Genomic DNA, 10799 nt, shown 5'->3' on the forward strand with positions numbered 1-10799 from the left:
TGAAAGCCATTAATGGTAAGCAAGGAATTTAATGATGTTTGTTAAGGCTAATGAAAGTTTTTTAAACCTAATGTGTAAGCTTGAATGCTAGAAATAGAACTTTAGGATATTTCAAATATTGGAATAAGAGTTTAGATTGTGAAAATATTGATAATGATGAGTTTGGACATAATTATTTATAAATTAACAATCCGTGCACCTAATTGAGCTTGAGAGCAAGCTTGGAAGTAAATTATTTGAGAGGCAAGTTTTTGACCTTTTAAAGTTTGAGGTAAATAGAAGAAATCTAATTTGTATAGTTGTATGTTAATTGATTGAAATTTATAAGATGATATGTTTAATATTAATGATTAATTCCATGTTATGTTTCGTAAAGAATATCTAATGAATTTATACTAATAAATGAGTGGTTAATTCATGGACATATGTGTGTATATTATATTGACTAAGTAATGTGAAGAACATGATTTGATTTAATCAAGCAAAAGTTACATGCATGAAAATGTAATAATGTGAGTATAGTAATTATGAAATGATATTGTTAAGGTGAATGATGATGTGATGATATTTTATTTTATGCGATGTTCACATATGAAAGAATGTTGATTGTGATTGGTATTATGGGCTTATTGTTGCATATGACAATATGTTGAGAATGTGAGCATACATTTATTGCATGATATTTTGGTAGGACTTCGCTTAGGGAGAGAAGTAAATAAATCCACATGGTATTATATAGCTACCTTTCGATAATCGAAAGTTAGCCTTATCCTATTATTTGTTGAGGATTGCTTCATTGTTTGTCAAAGGACTTAAACCTAGTTATCTCCACTTATTGGTTGAGGAGATTAGCTTAGGCTTTTATGACATCCTAGGGATTTGAGAATGGGAGAAGATATAGTTTGAGAGTAAGTATAGTGATCTTTGGCTAGGTCACTCCTCACAATGGGTGAGTTTGGATAGTTCAGTCACACAGATAGAACCCTATTTGTATTATAGCCCATGGTTTCTGAGAAGGATATAAGGATGATTCAATCATGCATATTATTTGATATATCACATAGTTGTTAAGATTGTGGCAAGTCATGATTATTGAATTGCTATTGCCACATAGTTGTTAACAGTGTGATAATGAATGCCATAAAGTGATTGTGATATGTATGAAACTTATCCATGTATGTGAAATGAAATAAGTGTGTTCATGTGACTATGTAATTGTATTTATGTGTAAATATGTTTAATGTTAATTGATAAGTAATTACATAGATTAGATGAATCTTAGTTATTGAGTAGGTATACTCACCCTTATCTCTTAACAATTTATAGGTTCTAACTCGAGTGTGGATAGGGGAAAATCTCCAAAGGCTTAGGAATTAAATCATTCCTACATTAAAGCCTCCCAGACTTAATTTTTTTGGGTGTAATTATAAGATATTGCCATTAGGAATACATTTTAAATATACTTACGCTATAATGATGTTCATGATTGATTGTTGTATTTTAGGCTATGAAATGTGTATACGTAAATTTGATTAATTCTAATAGGGTCAAAATACTAGTATAAGTGTAGGAATGATTCATATTCTCCATTATGCATTAATATTGATGAAATGCACATGCTAGACCTCCTCCTTTATTTTTTATATTAAGTGGTTGAGGATTAAAAATAAAATTTAGTTGTTATTATATGCATGTGGTGTGTTGTTTAGATTGTCCTTAGTCCTATGATGATGGTCTAGGTATTAGTGGTAGCTTTTAACACACATGTTGGCTTTGGACACCCTGTTGTGAAAAGTGTGAAAAATTGAGAAAATATGTTTTGGTGTTTAACTTCCTTATGTGAAATTATTTGAAATTAAAACCAGTGTCGTTAGCTAAGTTATGAAAAATGGCACTTGTACCACGGCATGTTGCACAGAGAAGCATAATGTTGTGTGCATTTCTTTATTTTCCACTCCTTTAAAATTTTTTAGCTAATTTTGAGTCTTTTTAACTATCGAATGATATCTCATGCTTCCATAATCGTTTATTCTTAAATTTTGACTCAATAAAGTCATTTTGACTGGTTTTATTAAAACTTAAACTTGATATCTCAATTTTTGAAAGAAATACTTATAGTTTTAAATTACTTTTAAATGGTTAACCATATGATTGGGCAATTACTTTTGAGTTAATACCATTGATTACCCATGCTTAGTTATTATAGAGTTGGATATTACATCTAGCACCTTTTGCCAAAGAGTTAAACATTAATATTGTGAGATGTTGGGGAGGAAGGAGGTCACATTTATGGCGATGATAAGGAGGAAAAAAGCTCAAACTCGTGAAGGTAGAGCAAAGAGATCAGCTCATTGACACTCATGAAGATAATGAAGAGAGAGAAGTATGATAAAAAAAATTAAGAAAAGCATTAAATGCTCTAATGTCTCCCACTCAATCTCAACATTAGTTAGAAAGCTCTATGAGGTAGCTTTGTTGAAAATGCCTGTTCTCCCCTTAACACTTGTTGACATGATCATATGAACTTTTAACATCCTAACCTAGATTTGGGCCACTCAATCTAGGTTGAAAAATTATCCAAACATAAATTGTGTATCATAAAGCTATGCAAATTGTATGTCTTGTCAGCAGGGCCGTGTTAAGATGTTTTGAGGCCTAAGGCAAAATTATTAGTAAAACCTAACACTTGTAATTGTCTCTTAAAAAAAAAAGGCACTCATAATTTTTTACAAAATTATATATTAAAATTTTGAAATATAGTGATTCTAATAAAATACTAAATTAATTTAATAGTTAAATGAAAAGTAGTGTTGACAAAGTGCTCCTACCCCACCTTATATATTGGGATAGAATATTAATAATGATATGAGATGGCAATATATAAACTAGATGTTTAATAAGGCTTAAAGGCATCATGTTGATGGTCTTAAACTATACAAGGTCTTGGTACTATATTTATTGATGTTTTAGGCTTTAGAATAAGAAAAAGAAAAAATGAAAAGTAAGATTGTAAGAGGAATTCAACGCAAGCTAATGTAGTGCAAATTAGTATCTTGTGAATCTCACTATTCTTTTTTATGTAGATAATGAATTTAGCTCAATAATTAATGTTATAATGAGAATGATTAGAACTTTTCAACAAAAAATAATTAATACTTTTTATTCTATTTCATCTTCAATTAAATATATAATAATATAAATATCACTTGCACACATATATACAATAGGAGTATTAATAAACTTTTTTTTTTGGAAGCCTAAGGCAATTGCCTCACTTGCCTTATGGCTTGCACGGCCAGGCTTGTCAGTCACAATTTAAAAACTAGATGATTAATTTATAAATTTCTAAAAAAAGTGGTGGCAATAGTTGACTGGTGGGGGTGGTGCCAATGCTCTGCCGGTTGACTGGTGACCATCGACAATCATGGAAAATATTTTTTTTAAATTTTCTAAAATAAGATTTTTTTGATAAATATATAATAAAACTCATTTGCAATTAAAGCCTACAAGATCCCAAAGTTATTTTTACATTTATTTTGAAACTTTTTGGTGATTAAAATTTTTGTGAAGGACTTTTGTGTGATTTTCTCTTAAAAATTATAAATTTAAAAATACAATAAATTACAGCCTTACATATAATATTGAAATAAATGCTAAACTAATTCCTACACATAAGAGGCGAGTACAATAATGGGAGAATTGCACCTAAAATACAAATATGTTTCTTTATAAAAAGACACACTTGTTCTTAACCACACGAACTATACATAATAAACGAACGTTATGTTGTTTTTGTGTATGAACCTTGTTATGTTCTTTATAGACATTATATTATACATACATATAAAAAACTTGTATATTGTTGTTTAACTTAATCACACGGATTATGTACAATAAAACTTGTATATTATTATTCAACTTAACAACATGGACTATATATAATAAATGAACATTATGTTGTTTATGTATGAATTTTATCATATTCTTTGCGAACATGATGTTATATATACACTTAGAAAACTTATATGCTATTATTCAACTTAGCCATAAGGATTGTATATAATAAACACGCATTATGTTGTTTGCGTCTGAACTTTATCATATTTTTTATAAATATTGTGTTATACATATATTTGAGAAACTTAAATATTTAGGACAAATGCATCTTTTTATGTAGAAATATATTTATATTTGAGGCCTTTAGGTTTGCATAAACAACTCAAAATATATTGGACTTTAGATGTGATTATCTTTGTAACATGTGCATGACAAATGTAAATATTATAATTTCAAGCTTTTTTGCATTGTATTATAATTTTGGGGAATGGCACTATCAAATCTAAAAGGCCAACCTAATGAACCAGCAACAACAAATTCCAGAACGCGAACCGAATGCTTTTTGCTTTCAAAGTTCGTCATTGTCGCACGCACGCTCGCACACGGCACGCATATTTTCAAGCCACGCACCTCAATTTTGTCGTCGCGTGCCGAACTTCAATTATGAGCCGAAGTTGAAGGCCCCCCGGGGGGGCCCACAGAGAGAGGGAGAGAGATAGAAAATTATGTACTAAGGACAAAATGCTTCAGGTAACATTTGGGGGAAAAATAAGCATATTCCTCAGTTTTATATATAAGTCCTCTTCCTGGCCCAATATATATATATATATATATATGTATAAGTCCTCTTCTTAAAAAAAATTATAGTCCTTTTTATAAGTCATTTAGAGATGATCTCTTTAATAAAAGTAATTGAGAAATTTTTTTAAAATATATCAATAAATTTAACTACCTATTCTTGTTCCTAGTAAAGTAATTAAAAGCAACTTATAAGATTGAAAGGAATACACAATATGTACTTTTCTAATTTTATTTATAAGTTATTTCTAATATTTTTATCAAAATTAAAAAAACTTACTTCCTTTGTTAAGAAATGTAATACATTTTTTGAGAAGTTAGGTATTTAAAAATATAAGATATTTTTAGTCTTTTAAGGTGTAATACTTATTTTTTTTCAAAAGTGTCAATATTAAATAAATTATTTTATATTTATTTTAGAGTAAAACACCTTATTAGATAGAGATAAATATGAAAAGATAGAATTAATTTAAAGACAAATAACTATTTTATTGAGGGTGAGATTCAGTTAAAAATATCTTATATTTTATAATGGAGGGAGTAAAACTTATTAACTCTATTTAAAAACTCAATAAATTTTTAATTTTGACCCTATTAAATATGCATGCTTTAATAATGTATTTTTTTTACCAACATTTAATGAAAGGTAGAGGGAAATTTGTAATTAAAATTCAATGGTGTGGTTTATAAATAAAATACAAAATTTCTATCTCCTCCTTATAAATAACATAGGAGGGAGTATGTGTATAAGTATTTTTTCTATCAAGTTGACCTGGAGTTCATTATTCATAATATATTTATCAAAGTCTGCTATAGAGAAATGCACAAGTTTCAACTTTATTATATGTCAACAAGTCTCCTGCAATTTTTTTCCCCAAACATACAATTTTTTCCCTTAATATTTTCATAACTCTTTTAAAATTAGGAAGAATTACATTGAAGTCTTACACAAGAAAATGAATTACTATAATGTTCATTGATAACTGAACTAAACTGCATTCACAACATAGTGTGTGTTTGGATTAAAAAATTTACAACTGAAGTTAAGATTTAACTGATGCTAGCAAACTGAGGTTAGAAGAAAAGTCAGTTAATGTAACGTAATTTATGTTGGATACCTTTTTTTTTCAAAAGTTAGTTAGATAAATTGAAACTTGTTTGGATGATTTGATTCAAAAGTCAGTTGAGATATTTAATGACAAAAATAAATATGAACTTTTTTATCTTAAATATTAAATTTTAAATAAGCATGTTTATATTTTTTAACTAACTAATAAGTAAAAAATATTAAACTTAAAATTACAACTAATAAGTAAAATATCTTAAATATTCAATCATGAAAACCTAAAATAAATTAATATTCAATTGATATTTAATTATATCATTAACACGCTGCATCTGTCTTGACGATTTGGGTAGATTTGACAAGGATGCCTTACCAATATTGGTATATTCCTCATGGACATCTACACTTTCATCTTTAGATTGCATGAATTACTCATCAGTAATTAAATTTCTCCTAATAAAGTTATGTATTTCCATTGTTACACAAACAATTTGAACTTGTATTTTATATCTAAATTTAAGCATTTTTCATATAATTGCAAACCGATTCTTCCACACTCCAAAAGTTCTTTTTATAGTGTATTTCAAACTTGAATGATAATACTTCCACACTCCAAAAATAAATGTAATGGCTAGGAAATTTAAGAATTTTAAAAAATGTGATAAATAATTTTTTTAGCAAAAAAAATTAAAATAAAATGATCAATTGTTCTTGTTGGTATTTTGACTTAAATGTTAGTGAAATTCATAATATATTATATATGGACACGCAATGATTTAGAAAATAATTATGATATTAAAATTATTAATAACATGTTTTGATGATATTTTTATAACTTTATAATTTTAAAATAGATGCAACAAGAAGTTATTGGCTTGATGGAGTCTGTACTTGTCACCTACAAAATGTTGAGTCTCCGCAGCGGTAAGGGAGAAATTTTATTCTGCTCGAAATACTACAAAATTACCAAAATACCCTTTTTAGAAAAAAAATCAGATTTTCTCCCTATTTCCCATTTCATTCGTGTTCTGCATATAAAAAAACAGGGAGTAGGAGACAGCTTCAAAAAAACCCTTCTCGATTCTTCTCTTCCGTTCCCAATCGGAGTGATTTTCCAACCATTCTTCCTCCTCCATCATCCTCTATCTCCTTTGTTCTTCTTGTTCGTTTTGTCGACGAGCGTGTGCGCAGAGGAGTTCAGTTTGTTGCTATTAAGTTCATGGATTCTTCTTCTTTCTCTGTCATATTCTATAGCTGATTCCTCGTAGCTTTTTTTAAAACTAGTCGACGCTGCTGTGTGTGTGGGTGTGCACACAAAGCTTCCATTGTTCTTCCTTCACATCGCAAATCGTCCATCGTAGCTGGTCTCTGTCTGGCTGGTATTTTTTTCTTGTTCTCTCATGCTAGATATGCTGAAGGCAGAGCTCGAGTAGATAAAAGACAAGAGAGAGAAAGCATAAAAATTTAAAACGCATTTAATGCTTCCAAAGAGCAGCAACACTAACGCTGAGAACCAAAAGCCAGGTTAGTGGGCTTCTTGAATAACGCTCGTTTGCATGCTAACTGAGGTTGAAAATTTATGATAATCCAAACAAGATTTTTTTAACATTTTACATCCTAACCTCAGTTTGACCCACTCTAACTAAGGTTAGAGTATAATCCAAATATGCTCATAATCAGTTGTCAATAAAGTTTAATTCAGTTGTCAATGAACTTTATAATAATTAATTTCTTTATATAAGACCTAGTTGTAATTCTCTTTTTAAATTATGGATTAGATCATACACTCACAGTACGTGGCAAGCTTATGCGCTGTGAATAGAAATGTTTGTTATATATTGGAATAAAAATAATAAAAATATTATTATTGTTAACTATCGATTATAAAAGAAATGAATCTATTCACTGTACCATGATGCATATTCTTTTATTTAATATAATTTAGTGGGAAAATAAAAATTCAAAAATTTCCGAAGTTAAAATAAACTTATGTTATTATAGGTGGCAGTCCTAATAAAAAAAGATTGTAATAATTAAGTATAAGGTTTTGGATTGGAACCAAAGTTAATACATTTTTTTTAATGCAATGCAAAAGGTTGTTGAGGAAGCTATATCCCGTTTAGAAATGATAATACTCAGGATAATATCGAATGCCAAATATGTACCACATAAAAGGGAAAAACTTCAGTATAAGACCGCACCATTATGGCAACTTTACTTCAAATTAGGACCAAAATGATTCATAATTTACACCGCAAGAACAAGATATTAAATTGAAATTATGTTTTAAAAAATAATTAAAATGTCCTTCAGTTATTATTTTTTCAAATTCATCTATTCATCGTTGCCAAAGCCCCATTGCTAGTTGCCATTTGAAGATAATTGAAGTCCTTTACATTTACAACATAATTTTTAATTTTATCGCTTGATTCCGTGGTGTAATTTTAAAATCATTTGATCTTGATTTGAAGTAAAGCTTTTACTATGGTTCTATATTGAAATTCTACTTGTAAACAAAAAAAAGATTTCTTTAAAATATGGTATATTAATATTATACACTGCCAGTGAAGATTGGTTCGCGGTTCTCTCTCATAATTATAATTAAAACTACTCAATGAACAATCTATGATATCTAAACTAGAACTCCACCTCTTGAAAATTAATCTAAAAAACGAAGAAGGTACAAATGTAAAGGGACCATTTGGTAAAAACAAGATTTTATATAATACTTATATTCATGAGTGGAAAAATAATATAATCCTCTGCTAGTGGGTTTTTCGTAAAGGTTTCCTCCAACTTACCAAACACGGCTTAATTTTTTGTGAAACTTCAGATTGAATTTTGCCATCATAAAAATTTAAACTTTTGTCGGTTTCGCCTTCAATAGTCAAAGCTGTGACATGAATGGCTTATCCCAAGCAGCCTACGGCATTGAAAATTTGCCCTTTTTCTTTATTTTATAATCCTAATTATTAATTGAGAACTACTTTCAAGTTTTACCTATAATATTACTGAAATAATGATGGATAATGTTGGAATGATGATCAATGAAATGTTAATATTTTTTCTACATGTGTTATATTTTGAAATTAAATTATTTTAAAAAATGTCTTGTATAATAGAACGGATGGTATACAAGATATATTAACAACTTTTTTTTGAATAAATTAAAATAAAAAAAATCTTATAAAAGAAATTAAAGTTTTCAGAGAAATTCATGAATAATCTCTATTTTAAAGAATTTAAATAATAAATTATTGATATCAAAGGCAATGAATACTTGAGCTACGTTCAAGTAAAGCATTTGTCCATTTTGGACTTTAGTTCATCACTTATTCAACCTCGTTTATCTTCATTCCTATAAATACCTTACCTGTCCTTTCTTCTCTGCAAAACGTAATCACACCAACATATCCATAATCAACATGATGAAGTTGGCTTCAAGTTCAGTCCTTGGCCTTGCATGGCTTCTCACAATGATGACCACGTCAGCCCTATCCCAATCCGACACCATCGCCTCCGTGCTCGACACAAATCGCCGTCCTCTTCAACGCGGCCGTGAGTACTACATCAAGCCCGCCATCACCGACTCCGGCGGCCGATTCACTCTCATCAACCGCAACAACTCCTGCCCTCTCTATGTCGGCCAGTTAAACACCGACGTCGGCAAAGGCCTCCCGGTCACCTTCACGCCCTACGCCGGAGAAGACAATGTCGTGAAGGTGAACAGGGACTTCAAGGTGGCGTTTTCCGCCGCCACGATATGCATTCAATCAACACAGTGGAAGGTCGGCGAGGGGGACGCAAAAAGTGGAAGAAGACTTATCGTTACCGGTAGTAGCAACGGTGGTCGTGATTATAGTAACTATTTTAGGATTGTGGAGACACAGTTCGGAGGAATCTATAATATTCAATGGTGTCCTACAAAAGTTTGTCCTACTTGTAGGTTTGCTTGTGGGACTGTTGGTGGATTACGTGAGAATGGCAAGATTCTGGAGGCTTTGGATGGGAATGTTCTTCCCGTTGTGTTCGTGAGGGCAAAATAATCATTAACTATAATTATAGTTTTGTGAACAAGTTGTGTAATATTTGGGTTAAATATTGTAATTAGTAGAAGATCGGGGGCTATTAATTCATCCTTATAAAATAATAAGAGGATGAACATGTGTGTGTGTTTATTGTTACGTTGCATCTAATTATAATAAAGCCCCAAATTGTCTTTTACCATCAATGACGATTTGTGCCGACAACTTATTTAAAATTTTAGTCTTCATTATATCTTAATATGGTTTGATGAAAGTTCTTATAATTATACACAAAATTGGATTATTTTATTTATAATAATCATGTCATCAAATTACAAAATTCATCTAAATGAGTGATAATTATGGGTTAATTGTCTCTGATGCTTGATAATGCTATTATAGTAATAGATTTGTAAGTTGTATGGTCCAGATTACTTTAAACCAAGAAGAATGATAATTAAATCCTAAAAGAAAAAATTAATGATATAATTATATTTCCACAAAATTTTCTGAAAAATAAATTGTAGAGAATAATTAATTTAAAAAATTGCAAATTCAATAATTATAATTGTAAATAAGAGATTTAAGTTCTAATTACTTATCTTTATTGTAATAAAAACAACTTAATAGACTAAATCGATAAAGATTAAAGTTGAAGAAGTAGACTAATAACTAAATTTAATTTAAAACGATTTTTTTTAAAGAAAAAGTTTACATGAGTTGAGTTCAAAGAGCTCACTAGAGTCACAACATATTTTCAGGCTCAAAGAGTACTTATAAAAGTATTTACAAATCACTGACTAATAAAATCCTTATATCGATAATGAAATTTGATCTTATAATATTTTAAACTATGTGCTAAATTTTTATTAATTAGACCAACAACCTTTGTTAGTAACTCAGACTTAAAAGTTCATTTTTTGAGCCTTTATTGTTTTTTGAAATGGGCTTTAAACTTTAAACTCAAATTCCGAACCGCTTGCTTCAAGCCTCTGACATCACGCTGTCATATAAAATTTTTACCCACATGCACCTTACAATTTTATATCATACACTTCAATTATGTGCCAAAG

The 10799-nt window shown here is 29.5% G+C and overlaps 1 protein-coding gene across 1 annotated transcript; it reads left to right on the forward strand.

Annotated features, from left to right (window-relative positions):
* The first annotated feature begins 9073 nt into the window (after window positions 1-9073).
* LOC129312374 (kunitz type trypsin inhibitor 106-like) lies at window positions 9074-9932 on the forward strand. Its single transcript, XM_054954944.1, has one exon. It carries the CDS (start codon window positions 9127-9129, stop codon window positions 9745-9747), a length of 621 nt encoding a protein of 206 aa, XP_054810919.1. The 5' UTR covers window positions 9074-9126; the 3' UTR covers window positions 9748-9932.
* The last annotated feature ends 867 nt before the right edge of the window (window positions 9933-10799 follow it).

The sequence above is a fragment of the Prosopis cineraria genome, unplaced genomic scaffold (assembly GCF_029017545.1).
Source record: "Prosopis cineraria cultivar Desert tree isolate PC_DT_omini unplaced genomic scaffold, ASM2901754v1 PC6, whole genome shotgun sequence".
Taxonomy (NCBI): domain Eukaryota; kingdom Viridiplantae; phylum Streptophyta; class Magnoliopsida; order Fabales; family Fabaceae; genus Prosopis; species Prosopis cineraria.

Bases quoted from the DNA above. Each gene is read 5' to 3' on its own strand.
- LOC129312374 (XM_054954944.1), top strand. From the start codon at position 9,127: ATGATGAAGTTGGCTTCAAGTTCAGTCCTTGGCCTTGCATGGCTTCTC.